We start from the raw sequence: 19,457 nt of genomic DNA, 5'->3' as shown, positions 1-19,457 counted from the left end.
ATTGATCACACCACACTCCGTCACCCAGATGTGAAGCCCGGCCCGGTGCTACTGGGACCACCGCCGGTGCTTAACGCTCTCCCTTTGGCTTGGTTTTTAAACAGGGGGATGCCCAGTGGCTGATAAGTGGTGCAGCCGTTTGTCACTGTAATGTTTCAGGCAGCGTAGGCCATCCGTCATCTACACAAGGCCATGTATTATACTTGCACTTGCACCGGCTCTAATGGCAGGAGGTATAAGGGGAGCATTGAAAGGCCTTCAACACTACTCAAAGTGCACGCCATTTGTGATGAGCCGTTCTAGGAAGATGACAAAGGTTCCCTCAAATCTTTCAGTGTCTGTCCTTGGTGCTGAAATCATTGCATTTTGTCTATAAAAGGCCTAAAATTGTATTTATTGTGTCTTTTTGTGAAGATCTTTCTTAAAAGATGACAAAGGTTCCCTCAAATCTTTCAGTATCTGTCCTTGGTGCTGAAATCGTTGCATTTTGTCTATAAAAGGCCTAAAATTGTATTTATAGTGTCTTTTTGTGATAGATCTTTCTTGAAAGATAACAAAAGTTCCCTCAAATCTTTTCAGTATCTGTCCTTTGTGCTGAAATTGTTGTATTTTTTTCTATAAAAGGCCTAAAATTGTATTTATAGTGTCATTTTGTGATAGGATAGATCTTTCTTGAAAGATGATAAAGATTCTCTGTAAACTTCCTGTATCTTTCCTTATGTCCTGTATCTGTAGGTTATATCTATGAGATACAATGTAGGAAGTTTCTAAACTTACCTTTACTTTGTCCATCAGGACCCCTCAGAATGGTACATTCCTCTATTGTTCCGAACGGGTCAAATAACCTTCTCACATCTTCTTCTGTTTGCTGTTTTCCGAGCATGCCCACAAACAACTTCCGGTCCTCTGTTGGCAGAAAACAGAAAATGGACGTTAAAACAACTCTCATCATTATGTTTACCGAAGGAAAACATATTGTTTTTACTCAATTTCTTCTTCTTCTTCTCCAAACACTAACCTCTGACCTGGCCAATGACATGATTTGTTGATGTCTGTCACCATGGTGACTGGTGTTGGGTTACATGATGTTGCAAACTTCATGGTCTGCTCTGCTCCTGTCACCATAATACTAGTAGTACATGTATGTGAATATGTTTGAGTAAAAATTAACAGGGCAGACCATGTCTGAAGGTAAACATTATACATTTGCTTTGCAAATGTTTAATACTTCTCTAGTATACCTATAAATCAACAATGTGAATCATAACATCAAGGCATAAAGAATATCATCTCCAAGTGAATGCTGGGAAGTGTTTTATACTCCTGTGAACGGAAACTTTTTAGCCTTCTCCCTGGTGCAGTAGCCTTTAATTTTGGCACCAAAGTCGTATTGGCTAATGGATGAGGTAGCAGGGAGAAAGTTAAAATCATCATGAAGGTTAAATGCATCATCATAAAAAAACTATGAAATAAGAACACAAAACATGTCTGTATGAAACATCAGCAACTTCAATGAGTTGGAAAATATGTTGATCAAATCCTGAAATAAAGACTTATTGTTAATTTTTTTGGTATTTTGATGTTAACTTTATGTTCATAACTTGGCTAGGAGTCAAATGGGTGTGTCTGTCTTCAATTATAGATGGGAGGTCACCAGACCCCACCCAAGGATGTCATAAAAGTCATGCTGATGACATCAGAGCCAAAATTATCTCAGGCATGTCAGAACATGCCGATATAATGACAACAAACAGTCCCAGATGTAGTCCTATCAATGAATGCCAATGTAGTCTTGATTTGGGAATATGATTCACCTTCTTCAATGTGTTTTCACCAAAATGGTGAATTTTTAAGGCTCATTTTGATACAAACCAAAAATAGAATTAGGACAAGTACCAAATGTCCAGTGTACATGTAGTTCCAGATGTTGGATACCTAAACTCACTATCTATATACATTTACATGTACAAATGTATGCATGTCATAATATTAGTATTGTTATCCTTTGAAAAATATGATAATACTTCTCAATTCAGACCCAAATCTTGTATTTCACCCTCTATACCAGAAACATTAAAACTGATACAGAGAAGGTTATTTTATTACAATTGACAGGCAGTAATGATTTATTCATAAGTTGACCTTCAGTTTTACCACATGTGCAGGCCATCTCTTATCCATGTCAATATCTCCAATACACCTAATTATGATTAATAAGTTGATTGCACAGTCTGGGATGTGATGTCCTTTTTGGCCTTGCTGTTTTGATGTATGATGTTAAGAACAGTACAGATACTACCTTGAGATGACATTTCTATGATTCAATAGAGATGCCAATCATAACAAATGAGTTAATATTACAGTCAATACAGAAATAGCAACCAGAAAATAATAAAACCTTGACATTCTTATTCATACAAAAATTTAGAGATTCTCCAAAAGACCATGTTAATATTCTGATATATAAAAATTGCATTTTTTTTTGCTTATATGATCAACAGTTTGTGATTCATTTTTATCTGGTCAAGCCACTCTACTTTAACTGCTTGATGCTTGGATTTGCGTGCTTCATTTTTTTTCTGATTTGCAAAAATAAAATCAGGTTCGGAATCAAATCCAACATGCTCATAACTTGGCATGTACGTCATGTAAATACACACACACACACACACACACACACACACACACACACACACACACACACACACACACACACACACACACACACACACACACACACACACACACACACACACACACACTTGCCTGGAGACTATGTTCAGGGACTGATAGCTACTTTGAAAATTTTGTTACCTAGGAATTCCATTATTGTGGGTACAATAAGCAGTTTTAATAAGGCTGCACAACTACCAAGACCAAGTTACAAAATGGTTCACTCTATGATGAACTTGTGATTGCAGATACCACTTTCCAAGGCCTTTACATGTTAGTCTCAAGACTATAATGTACAAAATAGTAACACTGTGAGATATAGGCAATCTCGTACAAAAAGTAAAAGCTGAAAATATCACTGTATTCTGATGAAAACATCTTTGGCTCTTGGTCAAATGCCTTAGTAATAAACCTTTCTCAAAGGTTTCTCTCACTAGTAGTAATATACATTCAAGGATATGAGTATACAATACCAATTCTGATGTTGAAGTTTGCCAATGATGACAATAACTTACAGAGCTCATTCCCATGTGACATAAACCTTTTATCACACAGTCATCTTCAATAAAGTAGCTCTGTGATTAATAGTGTCTCAGGTTTGAGCTAAAGGCTAGTTACTGTAGACCTATTTGTCTGGAGGGCACGGCTGTCTTGTATTGGAAGTAGAATCTATAGAAAAGTGCACAGCTGTGTGTATGGTAAAAGTCAATAGTAAGAGTTCTTTCATGCAGACACCAACAGGGTAACTATAAATGAAAAAAAAAGGTCAAATGTTGACTGTTGTAACAATTCTTGGTACTCTGCCACTATTTTAAAAAGCAATGTCATCAAGGCCTGTTCAAGAATGTCTTGAACATCTGGATATCAGATACCCTGAGGATACCCTGTACATACTAGGGTCCCCGGTAGAATTCTTTGAGTTAATCATCAACCAATTCATCATCACAATGTTATTAGTATCTACAAGAACCTTTTAAGAAATATACAGTTGTATTCTAGGCTTTTTTCTGCAAGATATAGTCTTGCTTTGAGGAGCTCGTTCTAGGACTTTTACAGAATAGTTTTCTTTCTAGAAGATACTTTTTGTCCACAAAGAATGAGCAAGAATGGAATTTTTGGTTAGGTGAATGTAACGTTACACAATTTTTTGGGTGCAAAAAGTGTCAAAATTGAGAAATCAAATTGGTGTGGCCTGACTGTGACTGCATCCCATGTATGATCTGTGAGGCCAGGCAGTACATAGTGAGTGGGAAGTACAAGATCAATGTGACTAACATGATTTGGAACAGCCTTGCGTGGGGGTGGGGGGGCTGCAGATATCATCTTGTGCAAGCAGGGTGCACAAATTTGACAGATGACCAATGTCTATATGACCGTGCAGCAAATCACATGAGAACACATTTTGTTCACCTCTGTTAACAGCCAGTGTTCTCTTTATTTTACACATACATGTACCTGAAATTGTTTGAAAAATTACCCTGTTTAGTAAGTCTGAGATATCTCATATCAGTTTTGTACTGAAAATATTCTAACCCAATTACTGTAGATATGTTTTTAATCTAAGTACATGTCTGACGCCTAAACATAGATCTATCATATGTTAAATGCTTTAAAGTTTTCAAGACTTAGTTTTCTTAACAGCACACTTAGTTCACTGAGGTTGAAAGAATAAACTTTCCTACTATCTACCTGTAGTTTTTTGGTGATATACGACCTTGGTTAGTCAAAGCTGTTTGTTACCAGGAGAAGGGCAATTCATCTTACACGGGCGGCAGACGACTTTCCGTCCCAATAAAGAGGATGCAATGATCAAAGCGACAGCTTCCATTTGCTACCCGATGGAACGCGTTGATTGGTAAATAAAGTCACCAGTTCTAAAGAATAGCCGTCCATTTTGTTTGACCTTGGTCGCAGGTTTATCGGTTCGGCCCACGGGGCTCCCAGGGGTGTGAAGTTAACCTGGCCGTCGCCGGTCTCAGGAATCCGATGGAAATCTGTAATTAGATCTCGCTGTAGGAAGTGAGCGTCTTTGATGTTTGCACCTTCTGCCAGCTACGTATTAAAGTCGCATTATGTAACATGAGACTGATACAAAAAGTAAATTTTCTGTGGTCATTTCTTCACAAAGTTGTTTTGACCCAACATACTGGAAATAAGTGTCATTTAGAAAGTGGAGTGACTTACCAACCTGATAAAACTATTCACAGAGCAAAGTACCATTTTGCTATTTGCCATTTGTAGTTAAATGGAAGAAACAATATTTTGGGTCCCATATATTGTACAATATACGGATTTATAAGGACTCTAATCATGTAACCTGTGTCTTGCTATCTTTCGTCTGACCCTTACCTCTTTCCTCGTGACCTCAATGAAAAGTGGTCTGCAGGCCAATTTGAGTTTTTCGTATTAATAAATAAAGGCTCAAAGAAACAAAACCCACATTTAGATAGTCACATTCAATCTTACTGTACCATTTGGAGGATCATTGTCACCATAGTAGTCATGCCTTGATTTACTATTATCTACTGCTTATAAACTTCAGTACCTCTACCCCTTTTCTAGAGTTAGTAGTCTTATTTTAACATTTTACAATTGAAAAATTGTATGCCTCTGATTGTGGTGTCTTATAAGCCTATGGGAGGGATGGCTGTGTCATAAGACACAATACTTTCATCCATCCATTCAGTCAGATACAGTTGACTGGGTAGCTATGACAGCATGGCTTCTTCCCCCAACATAATCAATGGATATTCCCTAAGGTTGAACCATCCCTAATAAAAGATGCAGCACGTTGATAGGACATCTAAAATAAGAACAAAAGGTTAGCGACCTATCTGACCTGTGACCTATGTCTGTTTTGCGCGGGCTATTAAAGCGTTATCTATCTGCCCATCTTCAATAATGGTGCGTTTTCATGATGGATGACCAAATTTGGTAAAAATTGTTTCGGAAATGACAGAGCAAGTTTTTTTGGGTCATTTCTGTTCAGATATAAGTACAACCTAACATCTTTTTACTGATACAGAGAAATACCATGTACACACTAATCTTGATAAAAATATAAACATTCTTCTTTAACTTTGATCAAAGTACAATTTATTTCCTCTGTACTTTTCAATACTAAAGAGTAGCACTGGAAAAAGTAACGTTAAAACTTCCAACTACCAATGAAATTTGCAAAATGTAAGTGCAGTTGATCTATAAAAAAAATGGAAACGTCATTTTGCTAGGACTTCCTGACAGATCCACAGGTTGTGTGCTGTAAGAAACGGCAAACATGCACGGCAAAAGCACTATTTGAAATTCAATAATTAAATCAGCCAGGATTTAGCCGGCATATTGGAAACTGTTAATTAGTCCCTTCATAACGCTGATTTTATTGTATTTCGGCTGCCAACATGAAACTTGCCGTGCCAAGGGAGGAAAGCAGCTTTGATTAGACCCGAAGTTAGACAATGTATCCATCGGAATCCGAAATAACACGTCCTGTTGAGGGAGATATGGCTCAGCAATCTATCGGAATATTGACGGCAGCGACCATGTTAGAGATTTTGTCATGTACAGCTGCCCATTAATCAATAAATTAATTAAAAAGAACCTTTTGAACCTTTAGCCCATATTGCCCCGATTTTTGTAAGAAGGAAATGACGAGGGTAAGAAAGGGCTTACTCAGCTGAACGAACTGCATCTTCAATCATTCCTCACTTACCAACACCATTTGTTTTCATAAAGAAGTGTAGAAAATATTCATAAAGTGAGGCAAAATTGTATGGGATTCCAATAGCATCAATAATCTTCATACCTTCCTGGCAGATTTTGGGAGGGCTAATTCATTTCCTTTTTAAAGACATATGCCTATTTTCAAGGAAAAGTTGAAAAAGATGATGCCAGGAGAGACAATACCATATTTACTAGTAACCTTTTTGAATTAAAAGTCTTCTACAGAAGCATAAGTCTACATTGATTTGCATATGAGCTCAACCATACTTTTGGTATGTTGAGGAGGAAGGTAAAATGCTAAAATCCAAATGTTAATGGTTGGAGAAGCTGTTACAACATTTTATGCAAAGTTCTGCTGAGGAGAAAAATAGAAAATGACTTTTTGTTTGACTGATAAATGTACATGTACAAAAAGCTCTATCAGTCACCACATCAAACACCTTATCTGAAACAGACCTGTTTTACAAACATTGTATTCAAGAAACATCCAATGAACAGGTATTGCCATTTTTCTTCTTAGATTTCATTTTCATTTTTCTTGAGATTTTGACAAGTTGATCTGATAATAGAGTACTTGCATTGACATGGGCTCAGGCAATGCGTTACTTAGGGGGGAGGAAGGCCGGTGAAAAATGGAGTGGTGTTTGTACGACCACGAGTCACGGATAGCCTGCAGTCAGGGATCCACATCATTACTCCTGTGGCCTGTCAACGGGAAGATATTGATGAATCCTAATGAAATACAGCCATTTGGTCTTACTATAGGATTCGCACAATATGTCTCCATGTGGATCTGATCAATAACAACTAAAGGAAAACTTCTCAGCTGTCGTTAGAATTGTGCAGCGGTAGAGACGCCATCGCTTGGTAGTTCTGACAGCCGTTCTTTCCTCCGTTGCGATGTCGTACACGGTGTCCCCATTAACGTGCGGTTTGAAAAAGCCTTTCTGCGGGCATTTAACGTGGGAAGACTCATGGAAACCCCAGCTGCCGGGCTTATTGATGGAGAAATAGCTCCACCTGGTCAATAGTGGTTATAAAGACTTAACAGTGATGGATCAGGGTTTGGAGGCATGCTAGTGTACCCTCACTCCCTGCCCTTTTTCACCATCATATTCCAAAGTTCATCGCCATAAACCATGCAGCAATCTTTCCGGGTCGGCGCGCTCCTGCCGCGGTAAATTTCGCGGGATTCTTGTTAAAACCGAGTAAGTGTCCGGCGAGTATAACGCGAATTGGAAGGGGGGCGGTTTTCTTATTGAAAATCAAAGGCATTAGGAAAATTATTTTGTTATCGGCCCCATCTGCTGGGCAATGACTCACAAGGGGAGGGTACTGATAGATCACCGTGGTAACACGACAACAGGCCGGGCAAGCATGTGAGCGACATGTGACTTTATCCGGCTTAGCGTACACATCCGCAAAGTCACGGGACATTGAAGTTCAACGGTGTTGTCACTAGAAATATGTCAGCTGTCAGTCTGCAGCGGCCGACTGGAAAACAATTCGCTATGGCAGACTTTGGACGAGCATGAGAAATCAGCATGTGACCGACTGTTACTATAATGGCCATAAACCCAGCTATGAATCATGAAATTAATAATTCATTCAGGTTTATACCATGTTACAAACATTTGCAAGCTAATGATATGAGAAAGATTCAAACCTTGCAATGCATCTTTTGATATTTAGCTCTCTAACCTGCAACAGTCCATTTACTAGGACAAATTTGCTGCTGCTTCAGTTCAGTGATGAATTTCAACTATACAGATTGATGTATTCTAACTTTTCCTTTTTTGTTTTTTTCATCAAGAATCGATCTGATTTTCTCAAAATATGCATTGAAATTGTCTTTCTATCAGCATTATTACTAAACTTGACAAATACAACAAGCATTATTTCAAAAAAATCTGACAAGATGGCTAGCATGCATTCAACTTGTAGGGATTTGTAAGACCATTTCTGTTGTATCAGAAGACTTCTGTTATTTCTATTTTACCAGGAAAAGTTATTGTACATAAAAGGGTCACTGAGACAAAAGACAAAATCATCATTACAGCTTTCTACAAGTGAAATAGAAATACAGATCAGATAAAGAAAATGTACCTGGTTTTCTTTGGGTGACCATGATGAAGGTTGTCACATTTAGGCCAGTGATACTCCAGTATGGTACGGACCCCACACCTCGCACATTCTAACTGAGACCTGCCTGTTCACAATGCTTATAAAAATTGTGCTTCTGACCCAATCATCATGGCTGTGCTCTCATTGGTCACTGCAGAATTTGCATTAATGTTATTGGTCAGAGCAGCATCTGTCATTCTCAGAATCTAATTCCACATATGCATAATCATCACCTCTAGACAATTAATCATTCCATGAAAAAAGAGATAATTGTTTGTGTACAGCTGATGCCACATGCTTGTCGCAAAGACTATAATTGTATCATAATTGACACAGACAATTTACTTGCAAGAAAACAACCAAAATCTATGAATCCTCCAGTAATACCGGCCTACAATGAATTATTATGAAGATGTTAATCATAGAAACATAGGATTAATGGGAACTCATGTCACATGGACCTTGTCCTACATTAAACTCTCCAGCAAATTTGGCATACGGCCCCTGCTAGCCCTTCTGCAGTGGATAATTGAGCTTGAATGAAACACAGACATGTCGCATATGTACCACGGATAGGGCTTATGAACATGTTGTTGGGCCATTACGCTGTCTGTACAGATGACGGCACAGCTATGTTTTCTTTTACGCTATAGTTATTGTTGGAGTTTTCATCAATTGAATATCGTTTTAGAATTCTCAGAGTTAAGAATTTCCTCAGCACGCACTGTTACAACTTGGATCTCTGAGGCTCAAAAACACCAACTCAAGTCTTGTTGGTGATTTGCTTCTATCGGGGGCACTCTATCTCTATTCATAGCCTATCTTCTGTGACCTTCTATGTCAGTGCAATTAACCAGTTAATTGCTTTTGTCCAACAGCATCTCTAATGCTCATTTTCTCACAGCTTGCTACTAATTATGACTATATTCTTGAGCATTATCACAATGAACTGCCATGAAAATAAAGCTACTTCAGTTCCTTGTTACAGTTTGGATTAAAATTCTACTGTCAAGATGAAAACTGGAAGTATTTATTGCTTCTCGTTGACTAGATCAGCTGGGGAACTGCTGGTAACATTTTACTTCACCCCTCTTTAATCTAAATGCTTCCCCAATGTGCCATGCCAAAGGTCTCCTATTCCATTGTAGGCTTCAGTTTTCTTTCACTACCGTGTCACCTTGGATGCCAACCACATTAGTTTTGATGCCTTTTATATAAATTTGTTCCATTCACTGCTGTCTACGTGTAGGGTGTGCCTATAGTCATGCCCAGACTCAATTATGCAGAGAAAGTGCAGTCAAGAGTGGCAGATACTGTCAGAAAGCGTGGCCTGGCTATGATACGTGCCTGCGTGGCTGGTGTGCAGCCCCCACGATGAAGACATTGTCAGTAGCGATGCATAGCTAGGTCATCTGGTCGTAGCATAATCTAATAATTGCAAGGTTGCCCTACGGGAGCGTTCGGATACTCATCTGTCATTGACGTTCCTTTGTACGTCCGATTCCAAATTCTAGGCCTCACGAAGGAAGGCTAACGTAAGGTGACAACAGTGGATGGATTCTAAAACAAACTCCTTTTTCTACCATCTATGCTAAATATGCTATTATAGAATATCATTCACAAATACCTCTTTCGAACAAAAACTAAACAATATATACTTTGTAAAAGCTCTTTTGAGAAAGAAACTCTCTGAAAGTAGAAATACTTGAGGAATTCACATACCAAGGTGAACATGTCTTATACACTTGTGAGATGAACTTAAGACTCCTTAAAACATGATCCCTTGACATAGGATCTTTCAGTTCTTCTTATTTCTCTAACAGTTTAAAATATATAAATGAATGTCTATCCCGGGATATAGCTTGACTGGACATGGACAAGAGCTATACTAATTTTATGGTTGAAATCATTTAGTAAAAACAAGGTCTGGCAAATCTTTCGAAGTAAATAAAAAATAACTATGAACTGAAAATCCTTCAACTGTCTTAAAATTGTGGATCAAGTACAAAATGTCACAAGGAGCAACTGCTATCCAAGTGAAGGACAAAATAACAACCACAGCCAGAAAATCAGCACCACGGAGAAAACCCTTACCGACTCTCTCTGCATGCCTCATGTTGTTCCCCTCTATCACCTTATCAGGGAAGGCCTCCAACAGCAGCAGGAATCCACTCTACACAGCCAGGCGGTCCCACAACTGATCACCACTACCGGCTGCATCTAACTCCCAGCCCCATCCACTGACCACTGTTCCACTCCGGCCCAGGCCTTACCGTCCCCCCGTACGGATCAATACAAATCAATACCACCTTCCATCCCAAGCCGCTTGGCTTGATATCATTTCCACGCATAATGTGCCAATATATATTTTATACATGACCCGTACGTTGTTTCCCACACGGGGTCGGAAGTTGTTCGGGTATGACGTGGCGTCGCCCCTAATGCGAACTTGATATGTTGATTTTTGATGGTATAAATATGGCTGGTTCGACTGAAAGTGGAAATATCGCCCCAGGGCCAGTTTTATCATAGAGAAATCCATTTGTTTTGGTGGATGGGAAGCCGCCAAGCATACAGCTCTTATGATTGCACCGTTGCCGGCGGCGTTTTAATTCTGACGTCTAGATTCGTCAGTCCCTCCCAACGTTACTACAAGTTTGGAAGTTTTTGCAGCCAAGAAAATACAATCATACAAAACCATCGCTTCATATACCTTAGAAATACTTCTCTGTGTATCCTCCTGGAAGAAATGAATTGCTACAATGCCAAGAGTTTCTATTTACAACTCCTTTTTATGGTCAAATATCTATTAAGATTCTCTAAAAATAGCAAGAATTGCTGTGACGTAATGTCATAACCACCGACATCCACCCTACTACTTCTGCAAGCCTCATACGCTGCTACTCTCCTGGGTCAAGGTTAAAAACTGTCATGCCATCCCAAACTAACTACCCCAAACGTTATTAGAAAAAGCTAATGACTCCTGTGGGTATCTTTAACTTCCCTCTCGGGTTGGCTATTCCTGCTAGTACATGGCGTATATTCCAGAAGTCGGCCGTTAGAGCGCTCAGATAACATTGCTACAAGCCAGCACCAAATCTTCCCCACTTATCAGGCACGATAACATACAGCCAAATGCCATTAAAGTGAAGCTTCTTGGCCTTATCTGCAAGTATTTCTCCTCTTAAGTGAGTTCAATATAACTTCAATCTGAAATAGACACCATTAACATGTATGATCAACTCTTACGCGTAGATCTAGCGACAGATTCCAAGATGATGTGAGGATACTTGGTGAAGTAATGTCCACCTGGCTATAAGTAAACTCGAGTAAACTCTTCGTCAATCTGGTACGTGGTTTCATTCCACTTTTCTAAAGCTGAAATACTAGGGTCAATATGGTAATCAAAGCTGGGAATATTTCACAAGTGTTGTGTGTTATTTGGTAATGTAATGTTCAGCTTGCTATAAGTAAACTCGAGTAAACTCTAAGTCAATCTGGGAGCTAGTTTCATTCTTAATCTGGAATCCAGGGTCAGTATGGTGATCAAAGCTGGGAATATTTTACAAGTGTTACATAAAAGCTGTTAAAGACATAGAAAAATGCTGGGAAATCATATAAACTTTCAAATTAGTTTCCCTAAATATATATTTATTATCAGACTTTGTCTTTCACGACTCGTTTTCAACAAATAAAGAAAGATTTTCTCATCGGGTAGTTGCTTCTTGGAATCTTTATCAAATTGTAATCATGCCAAATTTCTCACACTGCTGCAATGCGAGAAAAATCTAGTACTGAAATTGAATTTATGACTGAACTAATTCATTTATCATCAGAAATCTTTCTAACGATTAACCATAAAATGTCTTGAGCTGGCAAGGGAAGACACTTAGTTGTTAAAAACAGCCGTGACAAGTCTGCACAGAAAGAAATGATGAATGGTGGCCTAACCATGAAATTGAGTCACAGAGGGGGTGGGGTGGACAAGTACCATTAGATCAGGTAATGAGGAATGACAGAGTCATCTGAGGGTGAATTAGCTGTAAAAGGTGGAAACAGAAGAATTCCGTTCCCGGCTTTCGGTTAGGATACACCAGCTGAACCCAGTTTGTAAACAGGGTTAAAGAGAGACCTGGTTTTGATAGGTGGGTACGGATTGTTAACATCCAGATGTAAATATATTGCTGTCAATGAACTATATTGTGTATAGAAAGCTTGTAAAACCCAGTTACTAGCATGTGTATTTCTAAATCAATTATGAAGAGTATCCAAAGTAGTATAGGGATTTTTTCCCAGCTTTTAGCTTAAGTAAGCACTTTCAACGCTTGCATCAGAAATTTCCTTCCAGCTCATCAAGAATGACTTTCTAATAAGTTACCGTAAATCCTGAAGATTACAAAGGCTCTCCTGGCAATAAATCGTCCCTTCATGTGATCAAAATTGGGGGCTGATTTGCATATTTGACACCCTAGGTGGTGAAACCTCGGCAAGTGGTCTCTGTTGTCGTGGGGGCATGTCGATATTACTCCGACAAAAACTGTCTCCAATCACCCCTGCCTCCTGTCACGGATCGCGACCTAAATCTTCGGTGGCACACCTAGGAATTAGCCTCCCTCGTGTGGCCATCAAAATGTCACCTCCACCGCATTTGTCCCACTCTGGCCTCGCATCAGAACGAGAGAATCTACAGCAAATAACTGATTTAGGGCGCAAAATGGGGCCTTGCTATCCTGCCCAGGGTTAGGGTCTACACATGACGGAGATTCCCGGCTGATAAATGCCCCTTAAGACATCTCGGAGGCTTATCTTGGATTGTCATGGGAGGGTAGTTAGCAGTTTGGGGGATTTGTGAGATCCCGAAGGAGGCTTATCTGCGACATATGTCACCCGAAGGTGTCACATGCTACATAACACTCCTGGGCAATGGCTTCCCAAAGAGGTCAGCGGAGTCATTGGATGTTTGAAGATGTCTGCGAGTAACATTCGGGGTGGTAAATGCAAGTCCGGATGGGTGCTTCCGATGGTAATGGCAATGGGGATGCTTGTACATGTCGATTCAGAGACAACTCCAACGTCATCGCCTCTACGGAGTATAGAAACTGACGTCAAATGTTTGGCAAGGGCACAATTTATATATACAGTGTCTTCTGTTAGTAGACATCAAGAATGTATCATGTTATATGATGTTCACGTTCATCATAGGTTGTTGTATGATCTTGATATCACCGTGTTTTCAAGCAGAACCATTCACCAAGAGGGGCTAAGGCAATCTGCAACAATACAGCTGAATTTTTCTGTCATATGTCATTGTCTAATGACCCTCGATTCACACCAAACTCTATTGTCAACACTTCTATTGGCGACACTACATGTATATGTCACATACTGTCAAACCTGGTCTGAACAACCACTCAAGGGACTAAGGAGAAAATAGTTGGTGACTAGAGGTGCTTGATTTGGACAAAGCTGTGGAAAATTGAATAGAACTGTTAGCAGAGATGTGAATGGAGTTCGTGAATTTTATGATATTCACTTTAAAAAAGACAGAACTTTTAAAGTTTGATCCATGTCGCTTTAGATCAATTGATGTGAAATTTAGGATTTGTAAATGGGAAACCATCCTAACACATTAACAGCATTCTCAACAGCTACAGGCAACTAAAGGTCGAATTCGATCAGACTTTCTGCTCCAATCTGACCGTAGTACCATGCTCTGACCCCAAAACTATTATTTATGGCATGGGCCATATTTATCCTTCGACCCATGTATTGACCAGTGGTATGAATGAGATTGCTATATGTAGATGATATAAGTAATAATGACCAGCTGGATTATACGCAAGGACGTTGTCAGCATTAAGTATTGGTTGATGGTCACATATTCAATATGGCTACAGATATTCAATGTGTATTTCTCACCGTGGATCAGGTAGTTATGCCACATGTGCCTTACTTACAGTCAATTTATGTTTTTGACAACAAGCCTGCATACATGTATGTCTGATAGTATACCTTGAAAATATCAGAGTAACAAGAAAATAACAAAAAAATTGACTGCCCTTGGGGCCTTTAATCCAATGTTTTGAAGGTCATTTTCAATGCTGTCTTCTACTTGACCAATGTTAAACACCAGCATTTCCTCATAAGCAATCACGATTTTTGGATTATCCACTATTGGATCTCACCTTGACAAATGTGCTGTTACCCCCCTCCCCCACATCCAGTTTACCTAGTTTTGGGTTTAAGAACTTGCTACAATTAGTTTTTCCCAACGGCTGTGCGGTCTGGGATAACCAGGCTCCTCGTATTGGTCTGGGTTCTTATGGGGACTTAGAATGTAATCGATACGGCCATTCATTAACAAGAGTTATTGATTAGAACAACGTCAGGAGACCAGGAAATGGCAAGATGAAATGATAACACTGTTCCACTGGAAGCTTGCCTACGTCGATGGACATCACTTCTAAATCAGCGTCGCTGTTGTTTGCCTGGGCTGCAATTTGTTCCAAATGTCAAGAAAAGTTCAGGCGCTTCGTAAAAGTAGCGCTTATCGGAATATTGGGCGAGATATGCTGTCAGGGGATGGGAACTCCGACTAAGTAGAATGAGGTAATTTGGGGCTAATTGTGTGAAGGTAACCTGTTTTTGCGTTAATTGTGAAGAACTGTTGTACAGACTAATTATGACAAACCTTTGGGGTGCAGTGGCCTAGTTAACACTGCTGAAAAATTACCTCTGTGACAGAGAAGGAAAAACAATCTTCGCTTTTCTCATGCATAAGTTAGAATCTTCTCCACATGACTGGCTAGTAATTGTGCCGTACAACGTTTACTGTGTCTGTGGTATGAAGCATGTAGCATGAAGCTTTCAATACAAATCTGGTAGAGTGTCTGTCAAGTACAGTATGACACATGAAGAGCTAATTGTCGATACACACTGCTGCTGGTTATGCAGAAGTCAAGCATGGGCCCCTTTCTGCTCTGGTTGCCAAAGTTCAACGGAGCTGAAAGAAAGGCCGTTCATTTGAAGAGGGTGTCCTAACTCTACATCCATTGTTCCTGTGCGAACTCCCATATTTGTGACAAAAATCGACCGGAAAAGGGGACGGTGGAAGAGGTCACCGAAGAGGCCAACTGAACTTGGTGTTTCTAAAGCAAGGCCAAGGTCAGCAATGTGCTGTAGTCATGGTGTAAGAGGGTGAGGTTGGTGTTGAGCAAAAAAAGCTATTAGAAACATCATATGCTGTCATAATTGGGCTAGATGGCGCCATTCATTTTCATTTTCCGTGGTCATTAGGGTTGGGGTCACGACAGATGGTGGGTGGTCGGGCCGTATCCGAAAAACACTAAAAGGCATAAAAAAGCCATAGAAATATCAGAAATGCAGTAAAAGTATCAGGACCGAAATAAACGACCCGACCGACACCGCACCGACGCCATGTATGGCGTATTGGTTTTATGAAATGTTGATACTAAGTTGGAATTTCCGGAGCACGTTCCTTTCTGAAAACAATGTCCACACTTTGCAGAAGTTAAATAACTTGGCATCTCATAGGTGACAAAGACGAATAACTCTTGAGAATGTGTAATATCACCATATTTGTTTTCCTCCCCAAAATCATGCATTATTAATTTTTTTGTGAGACAATCCCTAAGAGATCAATACGTCTACATGCAGCACTCTCCGTGAGAAATGAAGTACCTTCAAATCCTTCCGGTCAAACACTCAAACTAATTCTTCATCCGAAACTTTGGTAAAAAACACTCTGCTTTGCAAGAGATCCCATTTACCGGGTGGTATTGACAACAGTAAGTATGGTTTGACCCTTGTCAATAATATTGCCAAGCAGGCAGTCTTTACTGGGAAAAGATATATGTTCCACGCAGCTCGTAATACTTCTCAGCCAATTCTTTATAATTTGAGGCTGAAAGCCTCTTATGGTAAGAGATTCTGGCAATCAAGTTGTTACAGGATATTTACAATAGAGGTCAAACGGACATCAACGTCACACGACCTCCAACCTCCGAGGGCTCTCTAACACTGACCTTCCATAACTACCTTTCTATAAGTGGAAATTGACCTAGATTTTCCCAATTTTATCAGACAATCTGACATTATGGAGGTCTACGTTGTTTTATGATCCAGACATGGTTGGAGGGTCTGACGGGCCCTTGGGATTTTTGACTTTGAAATAACCTTTTATTTGTGATCCAATAAAAAAATCTGGACTCATTTGGATTCAGATTTTGACCAGATAATTCAATGCTCAACATAATTTTATATGGGATCAATACATTTTCATCAAGAAATTAACATATGTGTAACTTACGTGCATGATGGTTGAGCCTTTTATTGTATTTTATAAATCATAATCACTACCAATAAAATTGAACATGAACCTAAAGTCTTTTACTTAATACATATCTTTTGCCTGACAAAAACAAAAATAATGGAAAGCATGAAGTCACTTGATGACTTTAGTTCTAGTATTTTTTTGGGAAAAGTATTCCTGTCACTCTATTCCTCAATTTTGAACTGCTAAAAACTTTGTCAACAGTTTTGTCTTAGGTCCGAGGTATCTGTATCGGTATAGCCGGTATAACCGCCCTTCGGCATAACACACCAGCTTCGCAGGCACGCGGCACGGCGGCAGCTAGCTATATCACACCGAACGACTTGTTACACTCAATCTTTGCACATTTGATTGCAAAAGCTTTCTAGTGATGATGCCCCAACTGTGCTTGGTGGCAACGAGTTCCAGTCTACGATAGTTCTGGGGAAATACGAGTTTTTGAATACCTCAATTCTTGGTTGATAACTCTGATATTTGAAGGCATGACTGTTTCTTGTTCTTTTCTGGGCTGGTATATCAGATACTTAGTGGTTGGTGCAGGAGCATGATGGGTAATGCACCTGTGATGAACCGTTCTGTGAAACTGTGTCAGTGTGGAGGGATGACAGATGAAGTCTCTGACATTTCTCCTCTGACCTGGCGACATTTTTCCTGCTCACACCAATGTGAAACACAGAGGAGGGACACTAGAATGTAGGTCAGAATGAACTATGACATTTCAGGCTAGCAGATAAGAAAAGAAAAATATACCAGAATTACAACATACAATTTGCACTGGCACATATTCAACATTAAATTTTAATATTTTTGAAATCTTTTATCAAATTAGTGAAAATACCTCTAAGAAGACTTGCAGAAGGCTGTATACGGTTAGGATATTAATATTGGAACCCTGCTCATGATACTTTGAAATTAGTAAACACTGTAAAATTGGAATAAATATCTTAATGTCAATAAGACAAGTATGGGGATTTCATATTCTTATTTATAGTTTGTTGACAAGATTTATCAAGTTAGTGAAGGCTCATAGGGATTTAATTGATATATCAGTCATGTACATTTTGTACTTGTTTTTAATACTTATCTGTTCAATTCTCTCCAATATTGATAGAATAATACAGCTTCCACATCATTTATTCTAACACCAACTTGTTTAGATATTTCTGATAGATTGCTTTGAGTACTAAATTATTAATTTGTATGTAGCCGATTCAAGAATTTCTGTAAAGTACTCAATGAATCAATAAAAACAAATCTAATGACATCACAATATTGAAGATGTGGCAGAAATTATGCAAAAATTAGGGATTGGGCATAATACCACTGGATTAAGGAATTTCTAAAATTCAGCAACATATTGATTGGTTTTGCCCTAGGAATTTAATACTAATATAGGATGGAATTTAGAATGAAGATGTATTGATTGACTTTCAGTTACTTTCTTGCCAACAAATTCTGTGATTATTACAAATAAGCATACAAAGATTTTGGTAACTAGGGAATAAGTGCCCAGGAATAGTTGTTCCTATTCCCTTTTGTGCTCAGAATGACAGTTCTTTTGATATTATTAACCATAATGAAATCCAAACCTTATTCTTGCTTTGAATCTCCATATACAAACATAATCTGTTAAACTATTAAAATGGACTATCCCAAAACACAATCTCTTAAGTTCTGAATATTATGGCAAAAGTCTAAGAGTTCTTTGTTGTATGTTGCTTACTAGTACTTCATACTAAATGTTGCAACCATACCTTGGGGGCTAGCTTGAGCAAGTCTCTTCATCCCAATTGCTTCACCTAACCCATGCAATGATAAATGGTACAGGGGGAGGGGTGAAGGACTGTACTCCAGTGGCCTACTGAGAACTGTCACAGCTACATGAAACATCTCTAACTCTGGCTTCTTAAGCAATTGAAATCAGTACCAAGGACAGCAGCCATTGGGTCCAAAATCCAAACATTTCTTCACCCACTAAACTTCATGACAATCCACTGCAACTGTGTCCCAGAACAAAAGGTCATATTGATAGAGAAAAATGACCTTCATACCTATTTAGTACACTATTATATTTCTATATTTTTGTCTATCTACCAGGTGAATTTGAACACCTGCTAGAGATTCGAACCCTGAACCTTTAGATTCTGAGCCAACAACCCCAACCACATGACCACTGTATGGAAACTAGCCACCCTATTTGCACTGTTACACATTTAAAGAAATGCCAGAATGCAATTTCAGTGGGTTCTGATGGGAAATGTACAATTATACATTCAAGTAGCTTTTTTTGTGGGACCTTTGGGAGTTGTATGACGAGCGTTATCATTGCTTTGCCATTAGCTGAAGAAGCGATTGATGGGAATCCATATCACACGTCAATCATGGCGTGATTGGCATGTACAGAGACGCCGATCTTTAATCTCCGCCTCGCAGCACATGCAGCATAATCCGGTCAGATTAACAGTATCTAACAGTCAGCAAACTTACCTCTGATGACACAGTTTGATACAGCAGATCAACATTACTCTCAGTGAAGGCTCACCTGTGTTTTTCTTCTTTTTCCTTTTTGCTACATTTTACTATAGAT

General features: G+C 39.1%; 1 protein-coding gene across 10 annotated transcripts in view; it reads right to left on the bottom strand.

The window, feature by feature from the left end:
• LOC109468585 (CUGBP Elav-like family member 3-A) overlaps nucleotides 1–19,457 on the bottom strand; it is a 235,717-nt gene that overhangs the window by 23,645 nt on the left and 192,615 nt on the right. For all 10 annotated transcript variants that reach the window (XM_019766879.1, XM_019766881.1, XM_019766884.1 and 7 more), the window contains one exon: nucleotides 778–906. In XM_019766879.1, the coding sequence (XP_019622438.1) occupies nucleotides 778–906 (129 nt within the window). The remainder of the gene's footprint in view (nucleotides 1–777; nucleotides 907–19,457) is intronic.

This window comes from Branchiostoma belcheri, unplaced genomic scaffold (genome assembly GCF_001625305.1).
Source record: "Branchiostoma belcheri isolate BF01 breed outbred unplaced genomic scaffold, Haploidv18h27 scaffold2, whole genome shotgun sequence".
Classification (NCBI taxonomy): Eukaryota; Metazoa; Chordata; class Leptocardii; order Amphioxiformes; family Branchiostomatidae; genus Branchiostoma; species Branchiostoma belcheri.
Note: the sequence above shows the minus strand (reverse complement) of the source record. Positions and strands in the feature narration are given on the sequence as shown.